Below are 24,818 nucleotides of genomic sequence, written 5' to 3'. Positions count from 1 at the left end.
CAGGCAGAGCTGTGGGTCCTCTGGTTTCTCTGGGGGGAAAACTCTGCAACCGTCACAGGTGTGATGAAGTCCTCAAGGCAAACAGAAACGCAAGCGACAGTCCGTGTGTCCTCAAACAACGGAAAACTCCGGACTCGGCTGAGCACGACGGGACCAGGGGTCCTGAGCAGGCATGAGGGTCCCCTGGAGGGCTGGCTACACACGGTGGCTGGGCCCCAGCTCAACGTCTCCGAGTCCCCGGGAGGGGCCCGAGAATCTGCATCTCTACCAAGTTCCCGGGGACTCCATCCTGCTGGCCTTGGGACCACATTTTAAGACCCGGCACAGTAGTCGAAGCTGTCGGAGCCTCGCCCAGATCCGCTGCTGGGAGTGTTGGCTGCCGAAGGCTCGAGGCTGAGAACCGCTCTTGGCCCAGGTGGGGGCGTCCTGCCTAGGAAGTTATGCACGAGCCCCACCCCCGCCCTCCCTGAGACCAGAGACACTCACACCTCACCTCACTTGGGGACAATGCCAGCAACTCTGTGGGCTAACTCATGCTCCAGAGCTCCCTGGGCTACCAGACAGACCTCCCTCTGGCACGGCTCTGGGTACTGTCTAGAATGTCTCATCTACTCCTCACAACAAAACTACGGCACAGAGAGGTTAAGCAGTCAGCTGAGGTCACACAGCCCTCCCTCCTAATCCACCAGCTCTGAATGCTTTAGACTCTCTCCCTTAATCCTTTCCACAACTCCCTGGGGTAGTCTGGGTTTCGCCCACGCAACATGGAGAAAGCAAGGCCGGGAGGAGAGTGACTGGCCTTCCACAATCCGCTAGTGGCGGCAGAGACCGGAAGTGACCCCAGGCTTCCTGACTCCTGGCCCTGTTATCAGATTCAGGGGTGACACGAAGAACCGACTATGCCTTGCTGCGAGACAGATTCCCAGGGCGCCGGCACTCCAGGCCCACAGCTCCGTCCAACACCCGAAAGCCAGTGCCAGCCGCTGACATGCGCCCCGAACATTCTTTTCCTTTCTCCCTGCTACCGGGAGTTTGGAGAAAGAGTCACTGGGCCAAGGTCTTTGCCCTTCCCAACCCGGTCCCAGCTGACAGCGTTGACCAACCCCACACTGGACGGGGAGGCGGGGCGCGAGTCCCACCCCAGCTCAGAGACCCGAGCCGAGGGCCGGGGCGATGAATGCACAAAACACTTGGGATCGAGGGAATAAGGGTCCCATCCTGCCCCCGCCACTGCCTAGCCGTGTGTCTGCGGACAAGCCACTTGTCCTTCTGAGTCTCAGGGACACATCCGTGACATGAGGATAATCCTGCCTCCCTCCAAAGTCTCCGGGACGGTGAGGTGAGGTGCGGCGGGCTGCGCTGTGAGGCAGAATCGGCCGGCCGGAGGGGCCCCACTGACTTACTCTCCAACGATGCTGGACGCAGCACTCTGGTCTGTGGGGCGCTTACCCAGGCATGCATTTTTCATCCATTCCTTCTACAGTCAGTTAGTCAGTCAACAAACCCCTTTCAGGCACTCGCTGCATCCCACGCGCAAAGCCACGCACCAGGAATATCCGTTAGCACGTTGGATTCTCGCAGCCACCCCAGTGGAGCAGACAGCATCGGCTCCACCTTCCCTGAGGCTCAGAGGGAGAGATGAACTTGCCCCAGGCCACCCACCGCGGCGGGACAGGGACTCCAGGACTCCGGACTCTGTTAGGCGCTAGCTATCGCCTGAGCTCCGGGCTGCCACCAGCGCAGCAGGGCCCCACCCGACCCTCCAGCCTTGGGCCTTGCCTGGCGCGCCGGCGACGCTCTCTCGCCGAGCTTCGGTGTGTAGGTGAGTGCTGCGCGTCTTGCTGCCCGTTGCAAAGGCTCCCAGCTCTGAATGGACAAAGCCACGGGACGAGGGAAAGAGAGCGCACGAGCCTGACTTCTTATCATCCAGCCAGAGCAGGAGGGAAATGACTCCAATAAATCTCAAGTTTTATGTGCTCCAGACATTCCGCGGAGCCAGAGATGGCTTCCCAGCGATGCCGGCGGTACATTAAAAGCTCATTTTCCCAAACATGGTACTGAATATGCACTCGGAGGAAAGAGCCATTGCACCGAGCGAGGTCGAGCTGCGGCTGACGGATGTCGCTGCGGTTCCTCCTGAATTCTCCCTCGTGGCGCGGGAGCCGGCCTCAGCGCTCAGCTCTGCTGCGTCTGGCAGCCTGCCCGGCATGGAGGCTGATCACCGGGCCTTTGCGCTCCTCCAGCTTGGGGGTCGCGACTCCGATCAGGGCCCTGGCAGGGGGTGGGGAAGGTGGGAGCAGAGGGCGGTGAGAGAGCATAAAACACCACAAACTGTTCTGTGAATTGCAGCAGAAGGCGTGGTGACCGGTCTGAACCGGGAGGTCCGTGCAGCTATGCCGTTTCCGCCTCGCAGGCTTTTGCCACTGTCCCCTGGCCCCCAAGGCTGCCACCTCCAGGAAGCCTTCCTGCCGCAGCCCACCTCCGAGCCCAGAATTTCTCCTGATCCACGCTCCGAGCTCTGAGCACCTCACACGTTGCTGTGTTGCGGTGCCGTAGGAGCGTGAATGGCCCATCTCAGAGCTGGACAGAGTGGGCCCCAGTCCCGGCTTGCTCCCTCCCCTCCTCAGTCATTTATTCATTCACTCACTCACACTGAAAAGCTCTGCGGGGCAGACACTGAGAGCCCAGGCTGGGGCGTCGCCTGCCTGGGTTCTAAGCCTGGCACCCCCATGTCGACAACTGCGTAGTCACGTCATTTATCTCTCTGGGCCTCTGTTTTCCTCATCTGTAAAATGGCAACAAGAATAGCACCTCCTCGGAGTCAAGGATTAAATGAGAGAGGGTTTAAGTGGGTGGCAGGCACATAGTAAGTGCTAAATAAATGTTAGCTCAGTTACAGCTCATTCGTTTAGGAAAAGTTCACTGAGAGGACGCAGGGTCAAACAAGGTATGGTCCTTGTCGTCCAAAGGCCAAGATGAGGCCTCTGACCACATGAGCATGAACAGTGCTACAGGGGCTGGCCATCGGGGCTCTACTCTGTGTGTCCCTGAGCTGCCTGTGCCAGCTCTTGCGTGGCACGGAGGTCGTGGGGCTGAAGTGAGACAGCCACGGGGAAAGCCAGTTGGCGCCAACCTGAAACGCTGGCTGCTGTTCTCTGCCCCTCCCCCAGATGGTGAGCGCCCCAGGGAGCCCTTAAATCTTCCCAGGCTTAGGTACCACTCTGTAGACCCATCCCATACTCGGCCTGAAGGGTACAGAGAGCACTGGGCTTAGAGTCAGAGGCCCGGGTTCAAGTTCTGACTTGACATGTTTTCCCAGCTACGTGACCTTGGACAAGTAATTCTCTTCTACCGTTTGTGCCATGATAAATGACATCGAGGGCCCCCTGCTAGCCAGGCCCTTTGCTAGACGCTGGGGCCATGGAAGGCACTAAACACAGGCCCAGCCTTCAAGCTGTCGCAGGCCGGCATCGAGAACAACCGTATAAAGGACAACCACGTATTTCCGTGAATTCACTGATCCCACCTTTATTCAAATTTTTGATATGCTGTTCATCACGGTTTTTTTGTGTGTTAATTTTCATTTTTCAAAATATCGAGTCAAAATATGACTTATCTTGAGTTCTTTGGCATGCTCTTAAATTTTAGGATCGAGGCAAGCAGTTCCCGTGCCGCACCCTACTCCCAGCCAGGAGGGCCCCGAGAGCCTCCGGGAGAAGCAGCCTTCTGAACCGGGTCCTGACACAGGGACAGGCGTCTGCCGGGTCGCCAAGGGGAAGACCCTGCTAAGCAGAGGAAGCAGCATTCAGTGGTTCTCGCCAGGGGCGATCTGTCCCCCACGGGTCATTTGGCGATGTCTAGGGACATTTTTTTTGTTTTGATTTTGACTAGGGGAGTGCTACTAGAAGCCAGGAGTAGTGAGTAGAGGCTGGGAATACTGCTAGATACCCTACAACGAACGGGACAGCCCCCAATAACAGAGAATTATCCAGCCCAACATGCCCGTGGTGGCGAGGCAGGGAAACCCCGTGCTAGAGGACAAAGGTGGGAAACAGCACGGCATATGACACCACCTCGGTCTGGGCTCCTGACCTCTCCAAGCCTCAGTTTCCACATCTGAAAAACAGGACTAATAATGGTACCTACCTGAAAGAGCTACCGGGAGGAAGCAATGGTGCTAAGTCTGTATACAGCAGGTGCTCAATAAACGTCTGTGCCCCTTTCGTTCCCACTTTGAACACATCCCGAACTTTAGAGCAAACAGTTCTCCAAGGAGACAGAGTCCCTGCGTTCCAAAGGAAACTGGGACGTGGCAAAGAACACGCTGTGTCCCTTCCCGACCTTTCTTGTAGAGAAAACCATAAATCTTATCTCCTCAACAAACGTGATCCTGTTCGCAGAGAACTGGCCTGTGTGTTGGCTTATCACTGCCCTGAGTTTTAACAGGGAGTGAATTTTTATGACCGAGTTGTAAACCTTCGCAAAAAACCATTTTGAAACTAAAGGACACTGACAGATTCTTAACTACGATAGCTGCTAAATTAAGCATGAGGGACGGGGTGGGCTGGGGAGTAAGAAAGAAAACAAAAGTGCCCTGAAAGAGTTAGTGGGGGTAAAATAATGTTCATTAAAAATAGAAAAACAAACACATACACACACAAAAAAAATCTTTTGTGTTCAACTTCACACTCGTACATCATAATGTTCCAGTAAAAGGCCATTTCCCCCTGAGATAATAAAAGAATTGAATTTTTCCTTATCGGTCATCTATTTTTCTAGCCGAAGCTATTACTCCCGCTCTGGGGTTGCTAGGCAACAAGAAATATTAATAGCAGCTTTTATTAGCTTAGCTTCTGCAGCCGAGTACCAGAATGAGAAAATGGGAAACATAAATGTGTTACATAAATCTTTCAACCTTTCAGAGCCGGTGTTAGTCTCTGTTTTCATAATGATTTATTGAAGTGATGGTTCATTTATGAGAAAAAGGAGTATAGGATAAGAAAATGGAGCAGTCCCCTGCAGGAGTGTTTGAAAATAAATAATTATAGCAGGGGAGCAAAACCTGTTTAAAGCCATTTTTCTGAGTTTTATAAAATGTAAAAAGACATATTTCTTTCGCTTACTGCCTCTGAAAAACAGGGGAGTCTCACCTGGCCCCCGAGGCACACAAAGAGAGCCCTGGGCCTCCTAGTTGCCCACGTTTAGGACGCTCAGAGGCCCATTTGGGAGATCAGCCCCCCACCGCCCAGAGGAAAATTAGACAAAACATGGCACGCGGGGAAGTCCACGTGGCAGGCACCCCTGCCGACCCCCTGCTTTGACTGAGATGGATCTTTCCCCTGGTCACGCAGCCAGGAAGAGCTGAGTCCTGGGCCTTCTTCACTTTCTTGGCAAGCAGTGGAGCTGTCACTTTGCTGTTGCTTTTAAGCTCTGAGCCCTGAGCGAGGTCCTTATGTAATTAACATGCCTGCCCGCACCCCAGCGGGGCCCGCAGCTGATGGCCTGGTTTCCCTGGTGCCTCTGTGAGCCAGGCTGGTCCCCTCCCGTAAAGCCCACATCCTGCAGGTCAGCCTGCACGAACTTAGAGAGGACACTGCAGCCACCCGAATCCTGTCAATAACGTGAATACGTTCATAGGCAGAGTAGCTTAATACCTGCTGAACACCTACTGTGTGTTGCTTTGCCTGCATCTGGTCTCTGAATCTTTGTAAGTTCCTCCGGGGCAAGTAACATGGCCTCCATTGTACAGATGAAGAAACTGAGGCTCAGGGAGGATTCACCCCTTGCTCTCGGTCACAGGGTTGGGAGTAACAAGTGAGGAAGTTGGGGTTTGAACTTAGGTTGGCCTGACCACAGAGCCTATGCTCCTAATTATTAGATCTACTCTATGCCAAGGAAACAAAAGCACACAGAAAACCTAAATATTATCACGGTGGACTACAAAAATGGCCACAATTCCTGCCTCCCTGCACCCTGCCCTTCTGCAGTGCAACCCTACCATCTCTCCCTTCAAGAGGTTGCATCTATTTCTCCACTCCTTGAGCTGGGCTTGGCCATGTGACCAGCTCCGGCCAATGGGACAGCAGCAAATGTGATGCCAGTAGAGGTTTGCAAACTGCTGCACGCTGGGGCCTCTCCGTTCCTGCTGCCCCTGTGACCATTGCCATGTGAACAAGCCCAGGCCACCAAACGATGAGAGACTCGTGGCCACGTCACCCCCATAAGTCCCAGCTGAGCGCTAACTGCTGAGATCTGAATAAGCCATCCTAGACCATGCAGCCCCAGGCATGCTGCAAGTGGACCCTAGAAATCACCCCAGCTAGTCCAGATCAAAAGAATCTCGCTGACACACAGAATCATGAGAAATAATAAAAATTCATGTGCAAGGCAATTCTTTGTCATTTTTTTAAAAAATACGTTTGATTTTTTTAAAAGTTTTGATTTTTTTTAGAACAGTTTTAGATTCACTGAAAAACTGAGTAAATAGCACAATTCCCATATACTCCCACACTGGGTCCCCCCTCTTATTATCTTACGGTGGTATGATGCATTTGTTACAATTAAAGAACTAACATTGATATGTTGTTATTAACTAAAAAAAAAAAGTCACTAGGTGTTAAGTCACTAAGTGTTGGGGAAGGGTTGTTACACAGCAAAAGCTAACTGATACAATCATAAAACAAAACAAAACCCAAACCATGCACTAAGAATAATAAAATGAATAGGTTGGACTAGGGGGGTCTCTACTGCCCCCCATGGCTCAGAATGCCCGAGGACCAAGGGTTGGAAGTCTTTAGTTCCTTCTCCTCAGGAAGAGATCTCCTGGGTCCCAACTTACAAGACTCAAACAGGGACAGACAAAGCCTCCCGGGGGAGGAGGGAGATGGCAGGGAAGGGAGGAGGAGAGGGAAGGGAGATGGGAGGGAAATAGCACAGAACGGGAAGGGAGGTGTTGGGAGGTAGATGAAGGACCTCCCAGAGGCAATACCCAGCCCTGCTAACCCTCAGCTCAAGGCCCTGTCCCCAGGATCCAGTCCCCACCCCAGGCTCTAAGCCCTGCCCTGGGCTCCAGGCACAGGACCGTCTCTATAGCAAGGTGTAACTTAGGTACAGCTCAGCCCCTTTCCCAATAGCCTGCCCCGAGATACCAGCCTAGAAAGGCCCTTCACGTGGGGTGGAGGTCCCTGGGCCATGGCCCCTAGCGCTCTGTGCAGCGGAAGGACCAGCCCTGGCAAGATGCTTTGGGACAGAGACCTAGAGCACAAAAGACTGAAAACTCAGCACTCAAGACTCTGGTCCAAGTTGATAGGATTCAAGCCTCCCCGGCCAGGGGTACACGTGGCAGTAGTAGGAGGTCAGCCACACCTCAAACCCACATACTTGTCCAGCTGACAAGTCACGGCTGACAAAGCAATTGTGCCCATTTTCCTATTTGTGAGGTCGCCAGAGCTGGAATCCTGATCCCCATTGCATAGATGGGAAAACTGAGGCCGGGCGAGAAGTAGCTTGTCCAAAGTCCCAGAGAAAGCAAATAAGAGTCACAGCTGGGAGGAGAATTTGTGAATGACATCTGTCTACCACCAGGTGCTGCATGAGTCCCCCAGCTGGACCACCCAGCTCCAAGGACTCTCAGGGCTCAGCTCAGGAGAGCCCCCTAACTCCCGAATCACTAGACTCCATGGCGGGTGGCGAGGGGCTTGGCCAGAACTCATTTCCCGCTGGGCCCGGCCTCCACCTGCCCGAGACGCCCCAGGAGTTTCTCTGGGCTCAGAAAGGGTGCTGGTTCCCCAGGAACTTGTCTACAAATGCCAGGCTCTGTCCCCTCCTGGGATAGATCATTCTTGTCCCGGGCAAGCCAGAAGCAGAAGTTCGAACATTTCCCAAGGACGACTCCAAAATAAATGATTTCAGACTTCACAGAAGCTGCTTAACAAATTCCACTCTTCGAGTTTCTTTGGGTATTTTAGAAACTGATTTATACATACAATATCTCTCTCAAAATGAGACAATCAACACAGGATAAAATTATTGAGTTATGAAAATAGGGGTCAGATGGAGGTGCAGCACTTTAAATTAAACCGGCACAATATATCTTTCATACTAAATTGACTCTTTTTGTCTTGGAAATGAATGTTTAATCAGTTAAGACGATGAAGTCGAGGGAGAAGCCTTAAGCATATTTAATTTGGTAAAAGGGGCCCTGATTCCAGGACTGTAGGCGATCCTGCGCCTTTACAGCAGGGGCTGACTCCCACGCCCGTCCCCAAGGCTGAGCAGGGGACCAGAAGGAACTGGCGGCCTCTGGGATCACAGCCAAGGGGGGGGCTTGGCATTTATGGGATGGCTGTCGAACACCCTGGCCTCACCCACCTGCCCAGGGTCGACATCCGCGTGCCTCTCTGTCTCTGCAGACAGCACTGAGGCACCCGGACCCTCAGGGCATCCTCTGTGCCACGTCCACGGCCCCTCGGCCCGGCTGCACCTGTCTCTCAGCCACCTGGCAAAGCTCAGAGGTGGGTGGTAGGGGACAGAGTTGGGTTTGACTTCTGGTTTTGCTGCTGAAGTGCTGTATGACATTAACGCATTCACGAAGTACTTAATGACTCTACCCTGGGTCAGGCCATCACCTCCTGTAGGAAGTGAGAAGCCCACGTCTGCGTCGGGGCCTCTTCCAGGCACACGCACTCACTGCGTGTCTAGAAACGGGCTCTCCACCTTCTTGCCACCTGCGCCAGGAGTCCGCAAGGGCGTCGTGTAGACTCCAAGCCCAGAGCAATGCCAGGCACCTCATAGGTGCTCAATAAAGGCTATTACTGCACAGCTGCAGATCACTGCGGCCGTGGAAAAATGCCCCCCCCCCCCAAGACATCAGGTCTTGATTCACGGAGCTTGCAGAGGGTACCGTATTTGGAAAAAGAGTCTCGCAGATGTGGTTAAGTTAAGAATCTTGAGATGGGGAGATTGCCCTGGAACATTCCCAAATGCCCTAAATGCTGTCACTAGTGTCCTTATAAGAGGGGCAAAGGGAGCTTTCATGACAGTAGAGAAGGCAACGTGAAGACGGAGGCATAAGTCAGAGTCAGGGAGGGCCAGAAACCCCCAGAAGCTAGAAGAAATGGGGTCCTCTTGGCACCCTGATTTTGGCCCGAGGATACAGATTTTGGACTTCCAGAGCTGTGCGAGAATAAATAGCTGGGTTTTTTTTTTTTAATTATTATTTCAAAGTATTACAGGGGTATAAATGTTTTTGGTTGCATGGATCACTCTTGTCATACTTGCGTCTGGGTTACAAGTGTGCCCGTCATCCAGTCAGTAGTCACTGCACCTGTTAGGTAGGTTTTCACCCCTCCCCCTGCTTGATTTCCATGGCGACTTACTTCCCTCTGTGCACATGTGTGCTCAGCAGTTAGTTCCAAAAATGCCTGCTGTTTTGAGCCACCAAGTTTGCGGTCTTTGTTACAGCAGCCACGGAGACTGATACGCTCACCTCCCTCCCCGGAGTCTCCGCCCCTCACTGCAGGAATACCTCCCTCCCTCGGTCAGGTTTGTGGGATCGATACGTGAGAAAACGTTTGCGAGGCCCTCTGCACAGTGCGGGACACCCGGCAGATACTGACACGCACTGCCGCGTCGTCACATCTGCGAGTGCAGGGCACGCACACGCACACGCACACGCAGACCCACGCCCTTCACCCTGCACTTCAGCCGCATTTAGAAACTTTGTCGTTAAGGACCCCGTGTCTCTCTGCACCAGAGGGTCCCAGTGTATGTACACAGCCTTATCTGGTTTTCCCAGTCGGTCTGGGCGCTCTCCCCCGGGTAATAGGGTTTGGCTTATCTGTCATGACATAAAGAGGGAATATAAAATTCAGCGAACCCTTGCAGAGTCTGACTAATGGAAGAATTAAGGCTATCTGAATTTGTGAAGCATCTTAAACACGAGCTAGTTTTAAAGAAACCTGGAAAACGCCTGCAAAGTGCCTATTTGGACGGAGCCCAACCAAAGCATTTCCTAGGCAGGGTGACGGGGGGGGGGGGGGTCACCTTTGATAAACAGGTAACACACTTCGTAATTATTAATATCAGAGCTGTTGCAACCAGGTGGGCCTGCAAGCATGCCTGCGGGTATCTGCAGTCTGCCCCTTTAGGTAAATGAGACTCAAGGGAAAACGCTGCCACTTCGTGACAGTGGGGATTCATTTTTATTACTAATAACAACAGCAAACATTCCCTGATTGTTTTCTCCCTGCCAGACATTTGCTAAGACTTTACATACATTATCTCAGATACACGTCACCGCCGTCCCGAGATGCGTCCTATTATCATTGCAAGACAAGGAAACCAAAGCCCCAAATGTGGAGCCACGATCCAACTCTGTTGGGTGGCGCTCCAGAGTCGCACGCTAACCACTACCCTACACTGCCTCCATCAACCCCGGCACCAAAGGCCAGCGACACTGTGGCCCAGAACTGTGGCCAGTCTCACCCCTGCACCATGGCTCTCGTAGCACATGTCCCGCCCAAACTGGGACAGCCCGGAGGTTTTTGTTAGGAAGTTATCTGGGCAGCTGAGCTATCGGCGTTCTAACAAAGTGACGTCACAGCCACAAGGCTGTGGAGCCCGAGTCACTGGTTCCCTTGGAGGGATGAGGAAGCTGAGAACCTGCACGGCTGATGGGCCCGAAAGGAAAAGATCCAGGAGCAATGGAGCGTCGGTTTCCACTGAGTGAGAGCCGAACACTGCAAAACGTGGATCCTGAGTTTGTTCTTCCTCTCCTTTTATTTCTCACCCGGCTTCAAAAACAAACAGAAAATGGGATGCGCCTTACAAAAAAAAAAAAATGCACAGAGTACAACAGATTTTTTAAGCAAGGAAATTTGGTGGCAATAAAGGAAGGTCGAACAATAAATAAAATACGGTGGAGATTATCTGAATATAAAATGCATGCCCTAAGGTCCCAGGCATCTGTTGGAATTGGGCCACAAATGTGACTGTGGCTTCTGACCGGTCATTGCAGAGGTGAACACAATCCACCCAGCACCATGTGATTCTGATAGGAATCCTCCTTCCCTGCTACAGGGGTGTTTGTGACTCAAGCTGACAAAATACAAGATATAAGACTGTTTCTAGAACCTGACTTTTCTGCAGAAAAAAAAAAAAAAAAAAAAAAAACTGTTTCGTCCTGGACACCGGGACTGGTTCTGTGATGTCCAGTCATGGAAGACCCAAACAGCTTCCTGCCAGAGATGTCAGGGAAGATGTTGGCTGCCAGCAGCCATCAGACCTGCTGTGGAAATGGGGATGGGATGGGGTCGTAACGCTGCTGGAGTTCCTGGATCAAACCATGCCTGAAACCCCATGTCCACTCCCTAGACATTTTAGTCTTTTTTTGCTTGAGTTAGTTTGGTTCCTGTCACTTACAAATGAATGTAAGAGATGTAACTAGTGTATAATACTGATATTAACTGTGAAGGAAGCAAAAAAGCAAAAATAAATACAAATCACACTTGTTCAGGAGAAGCACTAGAATTCTTTTAAGGAGATTTTTTTTTATTGTGTAATATAAAAATTGGTCTACTGATTTTCTATGGGTCTTGTGGTTCAAATCAACCATTCCTGCTTTAAAAAATACATCTCCTTAGCATGGCATTCCCAACCCTTATGCCCCCCCCCCCCCCAGGCTCTGCTGAGCTCGTTCACCTCCCCTCTGTCCCCTTGGCTCCAGGTTCTTCCTCTCCAGCCCAACAAAAAGAAAAACACCGATGCCAATCCCAAGCTTGGCATGAGCACCCTGCCCCCTCCTTTGTACATTCTATTCCCCCAGCTGGTCTGTCCCTTCTTGCCTTTGTCTGCCTGCTAAATTTTTACCTACCCCATGAACTTTTACTCAGTAATTACCCCTTCTCTGGAAGCTTAAGCAACATACAATTTTTTTTTTAAAAAAAATGATATGACCCCATTTCTATGAAACATCCACAAGAGGCAAATACATAAAGACAGAAAGTAGATTAGTGGTTGTCTAGGGCAGGGGACTTCAGGAGGCAGGTTGGGAGTGATGATGGCAAGGGTACGGTGTTTCTTATTGGGGTGATAATATATCCTGAAATTGATTGTGTTGATGATCACATAACTCTGTGAGTATGCTAAAAGCCATTCAACTGTATACTTTAAATGGGTGAATTATATGGCATGGTGAATTCTATCTCACTGAAGCTATTAAAAAATTAAAAGTAAAAATGAGAGTATACTATTAACAAAAACCAATACCAAGATATTAAGAACAGAGCTCCCTGCGTGAGCAGCGTGCTGTCATCAGGTGTCCCTCCGTGCCCGCCCCCGTCTTCTGCAGGCCCCACGCAGGCGACCCGGTGCAGCCAGACCCTGCACGTGAGCACAGGGTCTTCACCAAGGCACCCCATTCTGCTTCCCTCGCAACCCCCTTCCCTGCCATGACCGGCGGGAACCATGGCAGGTGACGGGGACTCACCGTGGGCAGCTGGCCCGACAGCAGGTGGCTGTCCTGTGCCAGCATGTTGGACACCATGATGGCAGGGAGGTCCATGGCCTGGTAGGAGTAGGCAGGGAGCAGCCCGTTGGGGGTGAGGCCGTGGCACAGCGAGTGGTAGCTGGCTTCGTGGTCCCCCAGGTGCAGGAGGGACGGCTCGGGGAGGTTGGGAGGTGTTATCGGGGGAATCTCATAGTCCTCGTTGCTCTCGCTCTGGCCGTTATAGGTCTAAAACATCAAAAGGGCACGTTGTTGGGGGTCAGAGTCTCACAACTGCAGAACACACTCATCAGCACCAATAAACAGCAACGACAGTAACGACAACAACCCCTTGGCGAAGGAGAACAGGGTGAGCCCTCTGAGTGACAGAGCGTCAAGACTCCAGCCCTGGCCCCCAACGGTCCCACTGGAGGCTCTCGGTCCCCAGCCTGCCTGTCTGCCTGCAGAGTGGGGGCCGCCTCCCGTCCACCCGTCCCTCTCTGTCGACCCGCCAGATCTGGCCCCCACAGCCCAGCTTGGATGCATCTTTCCACTTCCGCCCGTTTTACAGATGGGGACTTGGGCGGAAGGAGGAAAGCATCCCTCCAAGGTCAGTAGACGGGTTGGGAATGGAGCCGGATTACCCCGACTCCCCGCCTGGTGGTCTTTCCAGGGCGGCTGGATGATTTTCTCTGGTGTTCCCAACACTCAGCCCGACTGGGGCTTCTCGTAGTCTTCCCCATCTGGTCAATGGTACAGACATTCCCAAAGAGCACCAGCTAGAAACCAGGAGTCGCCCCGGACACCTGCCTTTCCAGTCTGCGCTTGTTTACGTTTCCCCACCTCCCTGAACGGTTCAGGAACCTCCAGGACAATGCTGAACAGAAATGGTGAAAGTGGACACCCTTGTCTTTTTCCTTGTCTTTATTTTATTTATTTATTTTTTTTCCAGCATATTGTGGGGGTACAAATGTTGAGGTTACGTATATTGCCCTTGCCCCCCTCTCCCCTTCCTTATCTTTAAATCAAATATTTTACCATAATGTATGATGCTTGTGGCAGGTGCTTTCAGTTGTCCTTTAGCAGGTTGAGGGAATTCTTCTCTTGTCAAGGTGGGTGTTTTTTTGAAATTGTGCATGGCTTTTTAATTTTGTCAAATTCTCTTTCCCTGCATCTACTGAAAAAGGCTCAAATGACTTTCCTCCTTTAATTCAGTTAATATAGTAAGTAACTCGTGGGGTTTTCTAATGTTAGAATAAACTTGCACTCCTGGAATAAACCCTGCTTGCTCACGATGGTCGCAATGTATTATTCTTTTTAAGGACTGTTGGGGGTTGCGTGCTGATCCTTTCTTTAGGGTTTTTACATCAGGTTCCCAAGTGGGACTGGCCTGTAATTTTCCTGTCTCTCACTGCCCTTGTTGGGTTTTAGTATCAACGCTACAGTGGCGGGAGGAGTCTTTCTTCCTTGCCTATACTCTAGAACACAGCAGAGCAGCAGAAGAGAGAGGTGCGAACTGGAAGACGGATCTGAAGAAATTATCCAGAATTCAGCAGACAGAGTCAAAGGGAAAACGTGGAAGAGAGGGTACCACTAAGGGTGCCTAATGGACGTCTGTCCAATCAGCATTCTGGAGGGAGAAGGGTGGGAGAATGGATCAGAGGGATAACTGGAGAGACCATCGTTGAGAATATTCCAGAACTGATGAAGGATACCAAAGGTATTGATGAATATGAGGGTAAATTTTAAATCAATCAAAATATGTATGTAGATAGGGAGGGAAAACCTAAACCACAATAGCATATAAGAAAATAGTAACTTCTAACATCTTTGCGTTGTTTGGTAAGTCTCGTATGTTGAAACAGCCAGGGTCGCTGAGCCCAGCACAGCGCCTGGTTCCTGGAGGGCCAGCGCTGACCGGCCGCTTGCTGGACGGCCACTGGGCAGTGGGGACGGGCCCTGTGCCTACAGCCCGGCGACAGCAGGGGGCACAGGGTCCCTAAACGCCTGCTCGGTGCCAAGGCCTTTCTCCCTGGGCGCTGTGTGCGAACCTCACAAGGGTTCCATGGGGAAGAGCCCCAGACTGCCCCTCATAGCCAAGAAACTGCCCCCTGCCCCCAGGGCCCGCCCCTTGGACCCCGAGCCACAGCGCCTCTGGCTCACTGGCTCCCTCTGCAGGGCTGTTGTGGGATCAACTCGCAGATGAGCCAGCAGCGACCAGGGAGGAGGTGACCACCGTGCCCACCTTCCTGCTCCACCTTCTCTCTCTCCGTTCTCCCGTGGGAGTTTCTCAGCCTCGCTCCTGAGCTCCCCGCTCGTCCTGCCCTACGCCCTCTCCCCGGGGGGGGGACCTCGCCGGTCTGGGTTTCAGCTCCCACCAAGGTGCCACATTTGCGCCTGCAGCCCTGGTCCCTCCTCTCCCGCTGAAGGTCACGACGCCCTTCCCCTACCATGTCCCCTGTCCTGTGTCCCCATCCACCGAATAAAACCACAAACCTGGGACTCATCTTCCATCACCCCCCAAATCCAATGAAACTCCCCCCAAATGTCTTTGAAATCTGCCTGTTTGTCTCCACGCCCACTGGCACTGTCCCAGTCCAGGCCACTGCCATCTCTTACCTGGACAACGACACAGGCCTTCACTGGCCTCCCCGGCCCTCTCCTCGGAGCTCTATCCCCTTCCTGTAGCCAGAATGGTCTTTGCAAAGATGCTCAGCGCACCGCGTCACTCCCGCATAAGTCACTCCGAGCTCCCCACTGCCTTCAGGAAAAAGTCCACGGTCCCAAGCCTGGCCCTGGGAGCCCTTGCATGACGTCTCCAGGCACAGTGACCTCTCTGCCTCCGGGCCTTCGCCTGTGCTGTTCCCTCTGCTGGGATGCTCTGCCCACCCAACGCTCCCCCTGCATCCAGCTCGTTCGCACCAATCCTTCGGCAGCAGGTTTGGTTTAAACGTCCTCCCAGGGGCCCTCTAGAGGAGGTCAGAGCCCCTCTTCGCCCGACAGAGCCCAGCCTGTCTCCTTGGAGGTGCTCAAGGAACTTGCAGTGAGCCCACTTCTCACGTGATCCTTTGTTCCGTGTTCAATGTGAATTTCGCTCATTGCTTCCCCAACAGTTAGATCAGAACCGGCACAGAATCGGGGTGCCAAGGAAGAGCTCAAAAACCATGAGCTGAACAGACACTGCAAATGTGCATCTCACCTCGTGACCGCCCCGGGGGTGGAAGGGATTGTCCCCGTGATGCAGGAGAAAGTGCGATGCAGTGAGCAAGAGTCAGACGGCTGGGGTTCGAATCCTAGCTCTGCCACTTCCTACCTGTGTGCACACTACCCTCTCTGTGCCTCGGTTTCCTCATCTGTGAGAAAGGGTGATGACGGGATGTATCAACAGGGCTGGCGTAAAGTTGCTCAGGACAGTGGCAGGCACACAGTCAGCACTCTCAGTGTGACCTGTAATTGCTGCTCTCGTCCTGCTGGGAGTGTCAGATGCTCAGGGAGTCCCCTGGGGACAGAGAGTGCATGCACAGCAGCTCACTGGCTCAGCACCCTCACTCGAGAATGTTCCTAACTCGCACATCGCAGTCTGTGCGCCGTGGGGTGATGTCCGACTTCGGCCTGACTGCCGAGGTGGGCTGCGGGCCCGCTGCCTTTAGGTGGGAATCAGCTGCAAATACATCCCCCTGCCAGAGTCACCTCCTCCAGGAAGCCTGCCCAACCCTCTGCCCGTTCTATGGCAAGACTCCGCCCTGCAACACCCCCTTCCCAGCCCCGTGTGTGCCCCACGCTGGTCAGCACCACCTGACGTTATTTCTGACTCCTTACTTGCCTTTCCCTCGTGTCCCCCTTCACCCAGAGCCCAGGCTCCGTGAGGGCAGGGGACAAGTCTGTCTTGTCACCAGTGCCTAGCACAGTGCCTGGCACACAGCAAGTGCTCAATCACTTAGAGTGTAACAAATGAGCGCCCGAGACTGGGAAATGCCCCAGGCTTTAGGTTCAAGCCTCACCTAGGTGCTTCCACATCTGTCCCTCCCGCCATACTGTAAGTCTCTCAGCCACCCATCGGTCATGTGTGCCCACTGCCACCTCCCTTCCTGTCCCCCAGCAGCCAGAACAGGTGCGGGAGCCTAGCAGGTGCCCAGTGAATGCTCAGGGACTGCACGAGTCCATTCCTTTCACTCAAAAACCAAAACCTCAATCCCTTGGAACCAGCCCAATCGACCAGAAGCCTTTTGAAAAAATAAGCATATGTTGTATCAAAATATTGGGATAACACAATCATGACAATGAAGAGGCAATTAGCACACTTAAAAATAACTATGCATGCAAACACGTACGTGCCTCTTCCGAATGTAATCAAATCCTAAATTCATGACATCTGAACACACACCAACCCATCCTGAGCACCTACTGTGTGCCAGCCCCTGGACCCGGCATTTTCACACACCTTCTTCAGTTAAGGCGTATACATTCTGCAAAGAAGTGACTGATCTTCATTTTGCAAATGAGGAGGCTAGAGCTTGGGGCATGGAAGTGTCACATACCGTGTTTCCCCGAAAATAAGACCTACCAATAAATTAAGCCCTAGCGGGATTTCTTAGCATTTGTGCAACAGAAGCCCTACCAAGAAAACAAGCCCTAGTGATGGAGGTGGCTACGCAGCGCATCTGCACAACCCATGCATTTCATCTCGGAGCGGAAAAGAAGACGAGCAGCCCTTCTCATCTGCCCCATCGTGACAGCTACTATCCCAGAGGTGACCGGAAAGGTGCGGGCAGCCCCACCAAGAAGGTCGGCTCCCCCTGTCAGGTCCCGGCCATCCTGTGCGTGCTGCAAGCTGAGGCTTTGAGGGGAAAACAACACATCCCTGAAAATAAGCCCCAAGGTGTCTTCTTGAGGAAAAACAAATATAAGACCCTGTCTTATTTTCGGGGAAATACGGTAGCTAGTAGGTCTAGGGTGAGATTCAGACCCAGGTCTTCCAAGCCCAGCTTTTGCCCACGGCAGGTCACATTCATACTGCAGACGTCCCCTGAGTGAGAGGCCGGCCACTCAGCGGGGCCTACTTTGCTCTCTGCCACTGGTAACCTCTTGAAAATAGGGAAGGAGATGCCAAGTTGTAAGAGTTCGGGAAGTTAAAAATAGTAGTAAAATCTTACAGGAAATCTGCAAAATGTTTCCTCTTCCTTTCCACCCATTCTTTCTCAGATCCACGCCAACCACGTTTTCATCCCACCTTCCAGCAAAACTGTTTGGGAAAGTCACCAATGACCTCCATGTTCCTAAATCCAGTGGTCATTCTCAGGCCTCCTCTGGCCATCTAACTCGATCCTGTCAGTGGAATTTGACATAACTGGCATGTCCCCCTCCCTGGGAACAAATTTCTTCACTTGGCCTCCGGGACACCAGAGGTGTCGGTCCTCCGACATCTCTGTGTCCTTCACTGGTCCCCGTTCTTCTCAGCCTAGTAGCACTGGCATGTCCCAGGGCCCGGATCTTACACTCTCCCCAAAGGACATTCACCCCCTGCTTCTCTCGCCCAGACTCGTGGCTTTAAACACCAGCTCTCTGCTGCTCACTCCCCGGTGCTCCTGGGCCGGACCCTCCCCTGAACTGCTGACTCACACGGCCCACTGTCATCTGTCACCTCCATTTGGATTTGGGGCAATATCTCAAACAGCTTAACACATTGAAAAGAGAGCCTGTCCCTGCCATGGTCTTCCCCCTTCAGCCGGTGGCAACTCCATCCTCCTCGTCATCTGGCCCAAACCCAAGGCATTAGCCTTGATTCCTCTCTTTTGCTCATATCTGATGCCAAATAGGTCAGGAAATGCCACCAGCTCCACCTTGAGAATAAATCCAACGTGTGACCACAGTGGTCCAAGGTATCATTCTCTTTCCCTTGGAAGACTCAGCCAGCGGTCTCCTACCTGGTTTCCCTGACTCTGCGCTTGCTGTGGGCTACTCTCACTTGGGACAGAATTATCCTGGGAAAACGCAAGCTCCACTGACAGCCCTCCAGTGGTCCCCTTCTCACTCAGAGTAGGAACAGGGTTCTCACCATGGCCCCCCACACCGTGCCACATGGTCTAGCTCCCCCCAATGCCACCTGCCTTTTTTACCTCTCTGACATCACTGTTTCCAATGCTCCCTGTTCAGACCACTTTACACATGCTTCTGCCCCAGGGCCTTTGCACTGGCTGTTCCCTCTCTTTAGAACACTCTTCTCTGAAATATCCACACACCCTGTTCCTTCACCCCTTTGGGGCTTTGCCCAAACACCTGATTCTCAAGGTTAGCCTCATTGCTCAACATCACAAACCAAAGGCCATGCTCTCTCTTTTTTAAATCACTTACCACTGTCTAACATCCCGTGTATTTTCTTAATGTATTATGCTTATGATTTAGCACCTGTCACCGCCGCACTGGGACATCAGCTCCAAGCTCTGTCCACACAGGAGATTTTCATCTGTTTTGCTCACTGTGGGATCCTCAGATCCTAGAACAGTGCCTGCTATGTAGCGTATTCTCAACAAGTATTTGCTAAATGAATGAATGAATAAAGGCATAAATGAACAGAATGCACTACTCACTAAATGCCATAAGAAATAGCAGTAAGAAAATAAATGGATTGGCAGATCGGGAAGAGCCTCCCGTGCCAGGAATTCCAGGCGAAGGCTCGCCCTTGGCTCCGCCCCGAGGGAAAGACACAGGTGGCTGGGATCAGTCCAGCAGTCAGTCCTCCCCAAAGCCCCAAACTGACTGTCCTTTGGGGGTGTGAGCTGGGGTCGGGGAAGAGACATTGAGGCAAACACCAGGGCCAGGAGGTGGGGATTTACCAACAAGCACAGAGATGTGTCAGGAGACTCCTGGTTCCTCAGCCCCTGCACTTGCACTTCTCCTCCCAAATCAACTAAGGAACGGCACTTGGGGACAAGGGATGCGGCGGGGGTGGAAAGAGCATCCCGCAGGTCGGACTGTCTGTTCCGTCTGCCATACCCCGATTCCAGGAAGGGAAGGATGCCAGACAGATTCAAAGGATGTGAGGCTTGCCCTTCCCTGGAATTCGGGGAGGAGGGCTCTTAAAGCGTTGAAGGCAGAGACTTCTTGAGACGGGGGAGGAAGCAGGCACCGGGCAGGCCTCTGGTCCCCGAGGACGCGGTGGGGAGGAAGGACTGTGACACGCATCCAGATATGAGCGTCACAGCCTATGACAGTGACAAGCTTGTGCCGCATCAAATCATCACAATGAACCCATTCACTCACCACAATAAAACGACAAATTCATCAAAAATTCAACCATAGAAAGGAAAAATAAAAATTCTTTTAACTAATCCTTTTTCTGGAAAAATACCTAAAGCTAAATACCTAGAGAATGAAAAGTAAACACGAGAGGGATTCTAGAAAGAGCGGTGAGCTGACACTTTATATGAATTCAAAATAGTTGCTGATAAAGTGAAATTTAAAATGTGGCTGCTGACTAAGGATTTCTAAAATAGAAGAGGTGTAGGATTATAAAATTATAAATACTGATCCCAAACTGAAAATCTAGAAGATTTCAGCTGCAAGCCGTTGTCTTTCCTTTTGCGGAGGAGATTGCACACACTGATTTGTTATTTACCTTGTAAGAAAACTGTAAGTTTAAATGTATTTGTTATAATGTTTAAAAATGTATTAAGGGGAAGTCACATAACAGAAAATTAGCCATTTTAAAGTGAACAATTCAGTGGCATTTAGTACATTCACAATGCTGCACAGGCACCACCTGTATCTAGTTCTAGAACATTTTCATCACCCCAAAAGGAAACACCGTACCCATTAAGCAATGTATCCCTGTCCCCTTGTCCCCTCAACCCCTGGTAATGACCAATCTTTGCTCTGCCTCTGTGAATGTACTTATTCTGAATATTTTCATATAAATGGAATCATACAATGTATGACCTTTTGTGCCTGGCTTCTTTCACTTAGCATAATGTTTTCAGGGTTCATAGCACATATCAGTGCTATGAACATATTCCTTTTTATGGTTAAATAATATTCCATTGTATGCATATTCAACAACTTGCTTATTCACCTGTAGATGGACGTTTGGGCTATTTCCACCTTTTGACTGTAATAGGGGATAGTGATGCTATGAACGAGCGTGCACAGATGTTTGTGTTCCTCTTTTCAATTCTTTTGGGTATATACCTAGGGGTGGAGTGCTGGGTCATCTGGTATTTGTATGTTTAACATTTTGGGGAATTGCCAAGTTGCACATCATATTATACATTTCCAACAGCTGTGTATGAGGATTCCAATTCCTCCACATCCTTCCCGCCAACATTTATTTTCCATTTTTCAAATTATAGCCATCCTAGTGGGTGTGAAGTGGTATTTTATTGTGTAGTTTTGATTTGTATTTTCCTAAAGATTAATGATGTTGAACACCTTTTCATGTGCTTCTTGGCCATTTGCATATCTTCTCTGGAGAAATGTCTATTGAAGTCTTTTTCCCACTTGAAAAACTGGGTTGTCTTTTTGTTGTTGTGTTGTAAGAGTTCTTTATATTATGGATTCTAGATACTAGGTCCTTCCGATATATGATTTCATAATATTTTCTCCCATTCTGTAGGCTGTCTTTTCACTTTCTTTATGATGTTCTTTGGTGCATAAAAATTTTTAATTTTAATGAAGTCCAATTTATCCATCTTTTTCTTTTGTTGCTCATGCTTTCCCTGTCATATTTAAGAATTCATTGCCAAATCCAAGGTCATGAAGAGTTACCCCCATGTTTTCTTGTTAGAGTTTTATGGGTTTTTCTCTGATATATAGATCATGAATCAATATTTTTGGTAATGCTATTAATTTGTTTTGCTTTTATTATTTTTAATTGATACATAACTGTACATTTTTATGGAGTACAGTGTGATATTACATGTATAAATGTACAATGATCAAATCAGGGTAACTGGCATATCCATCATCTCAATCATTTATCAGATGGGTCCACTTTGAATTAACTTTTGTATATGGCACGAGGTAGAGTCCAACTTCACTATTTTGCACGTGGCTATTCATTTATCCCAGTACCATCTGGGGAAAAGACTGTTCTGTCCCCATTGAATGGTCTTGGCACCCTTGTCAAAAATCAACTAGCCATAGATGTACGGGTTTATTTCTGGGCTCTCCATTCTATTCCATTGGTCTATATGTCTATCCTTATGCCAGTACCACATTGTTTCGATTATTGTGGCTTTGTAGAAATAGGGAAATGTGAGTCTTCCAACTTGTTATTCTCAAGATTATTCACGCTATTCAGGGCCCCTTGCAATCCCACATGAATCTGAAGATAAGCTTTTCCATTTCTGCAAAATAGACCAGTGGAAATTTGACAGGGATTGCATTGAATCTGTAGATCACTTGGGCAGTGTTGACGTCTTAACAACACGAAGTCTTCTAATCCACAGCACGGATGTCTTCCCACTTATTTAGATCTTCTTTAATTTCTTCTGGCCATGTTTTATAGTTTTCAGTTTATAAGTCTTGGCTAAATTTATTCCTACATATTTTATTCTCTTAGGTGTTATTGTATAGTTTCCTTTTTAGAGTGTTCATTGTTGGTCGATGGAAACACAACTGATTGGGCCATGTTGATCTTACACCCTGAAACTTTACTGAATTCATTTATTAACTATTTGTTATCATTTTTAAGTAAAAGCAGAAATTCTACACCATCAGAGGAAGAAAAAAAAGTGAAATAAAATAGAACCTGACCGACCTAAAAAAAATCTGATAGAAATGAACTATGAAACATGAAAATAAAGAGTGTCATAAAATGGCAGTATTAAGACTCAATATTAGCTATCAAAATAAATTATGAATGATTTCAATTGATTTATTAAAAGAAAAAATTAATATTTTCATTAAGATATATGAATCCAGCATATGACATTTATAATAGACATGCCTAAAATAAAATGATGTGGAAGATTAAAAATAAACAGATATATCAAGCACATAAAAAGCAGAGTGGAAAAATTAATGACAAATTAAGTACAATTCAGGGCAAAAAAACACCAAGAGGAATATTTAGGTCCATAAATGATACAATTCACTACGAAGAAATGACAGACATAAACTTTTATGTAGATTGATAAACCATAGACATATAAAATGTAAAAAAACTGTTAGAAGTACAAAACCATAAACAATGTGAGCCACTTTAACACATCTTTTCAAAAATGGACAAATCAATCAGATAGAAATGAGTAAGAACAGAAGACTTGAATAACCTAATTTACCCTCCTGATTTGTCATGATATTTAAAAAATATATTCCTTGCAAATATCTACTAGACACAAAGATAATCTCAAACTTTCTCCAAAAGGTAGAAATTATATAGACCACATTATAAGATCTAAATGCATAAACCTAGTTATTAACAAAACAAACCAGGGAAAGAAAGAAGGAGCAGAAAAATTGGAGGGAAGGAGATATTCCTAAATACTTAGACACTTCAAGAGCAATCTTCTAAATAACTTTGGAGTCAAAGAGGAAATCACAACTGAAATTACAAGAACACCATCTGAAAAAAAACCTATGAGAGATGAACAATGAAAAATTTATACTCTTTTGCCTAAATGAATTAATTGGAAGACAAGAAAGACAAAATAAATTAACTCAGCACTCAACTCAAGAAGGCAAAAATAGAGTAACAAAATAACCGAAAAGTCAGTAAGAGGAAAAATAATAAAACAGAAAACAAATTTTAGATAAGAAATACAAGGAAAAACTGAGTTTTTGAAAAGGCTAACAAAATAGGTAACCACTGGTAAGAAAAAAGAAGAGGATACTCAAAAATGAATGAAAAAATATATTGATTGTTTAAAATCCACTGAGAGTTCCTTTGTAACACAGTATCAGGCTAATTTTGGTCAAAGTTTATCATTTCTAGCTTGCTAATTCTGTTGTTTACATCTTCTATTTTTTTTTTTTTTTTTTTTTTTTGAGACAGAGTCTCACTAGAGTGAGTGCCGTGGTGTCAGCCTGGCTCACAGCAACCTCAAACTCCTGGGCTCAAGCGATCCTCCTGCCTCAGCCTCCTGAGTAGCTGGGACTACAGGCATGCGCCACCATGCCCGGCTAATTTTTTCTATATATATTAGTTGGCCAATTAATTTCTTTTTATTTATAATAGAGACAGGGTCTCACTCTTGCTCAGGCTGGTTTCGAACTCCTGACCTTGAGCAATCCACCCGCCTGGGCCTCCCAGAGTGCTAGAATTACGGGTGTGAGCCACCGCCGCCTGGCCTGCATCTTCTAAATAACTATTATTTTTCTTTTTCTGCTTGATCCTTCAGTTTCTGAGAGTAGTATGTTAAAAATTATCCACCATAATTGTGATTTTATCAAATCCTTGTATTTCTGTCCATTTTTGCTTCACATATTTCAGAGCTATGTTGTTAAATCTTTACCTATTAAGTATTACGGTATTTTCTTGGTGAAATGTTCCTTTCATTATCTGATGGCTTTCTACTTTATCCCAGTTAAAGCTTCCTACAAGGTTCCTGCACTGACACCCTGACCCCCCATCCCCACTGTGCACCCAGTGCTGTACGAGAGAGGTGTGGATTTGCTGAGGGCCACAAAAGGGGACATGGCACCTCACTCCCTGGTGAAGCCTGGTGAGAAAAGGCTGCTTAGGAGAACCCAACTTGTGTCTCCAGAGAAGCTCAGGACACCAATTTGTATTTGGTTGTCACAGGAAGATTCTGGAAGATGAGAGTATAGCTGGAGCTGCCTGAAATGGCAGGGCAAGGTGAGAGAGAGAGAGATTGTGAGCAATCTGCGCCTACCCAGTTTAGTAAGTTAAGGACATGTGACTTCTTGGGACAAGTGAATGCCAAGGAAGGCGGATGGCTGAAGGCATCTAAAGGGGCCCCACCCAAGACAGTAGCCCGACAGAGCAAGGAGACCTCAGCAGCAGGAGATATGTCAACAGGTGTACTACCTGCGGGGCAGGTCACAAGAGGTGAGCTGCATGTGAATCCCAAGCTCCATGTACCTCACGGGAAAGAGCCACGACAGCAGACACCCACAGTAAGACACCAACAGCACTTGTCAGCAAGATGTAATGACCCTACTCCTTCGGTCCCATCTCGCCCTGTCCTGTCCTGGAGTCTCCAGCGGCAGCAGCAGAGGAGCTGGCACTGAGGGGCGAGTGCTGGATCACCCCTGTCCCCACCGCAGGTTCCCAAAGCCATGAGCCGGGAAGAAAGACCACGGGCCATGAAACTGCAGTTTTGATTCTCACAGCTCAAAATGCCCCAAAGCTGCGGGATCTGCCAGAGGCGTCTTC

At 49.4% G+C, this 24,818-nt stretch overlaps 1 protein-coding gene across 2 annotated transcripts in view; it reads right to left on the bottom strand.

Moving 5' to 3' along the window:
* The window catches only part of TOX2 (TOX high mobility group box family member 2), a 136,525-nt gene that overhangs the window by 37,563 nt on the left and 74,144 nt on the right, over window positions 1-24,818 (bottom strand). For both annotated transcript variants that reach the window (XM_020281841.2, XM_076011136.1), the window contains exon 3: window positions 12,488-12,733. In XM_020281841.2, coding sequence (XP_020137430.2) covers window positions 12,488-12,733 — 246 coding nt within the window. The remainder of the gene's footprint in view (window positions 1-12,487; window positions 12,734-24,818) is intronic.

Source organism: Microcebus murinus, chromosome 16, assembly GCF_040939455.1.
Source record: "Microcebus murinus isolate Inina chromosome 16, M.murinus_Inina_mat1.0, whole genome shotgun sequence".
In the NCBI taxonomy this organism is placed as follows: Eukaryota; Metazoa; Chordata; class Mammalia; order Primates; family Cheirogaleidae; genus Microcebus; species Microcebus murinus.
The sequence above is the reverse complement of the archived record's forward strand: the minus strand, read 5'-3'. Positions and strand labels throughout refer to the sequence as shown.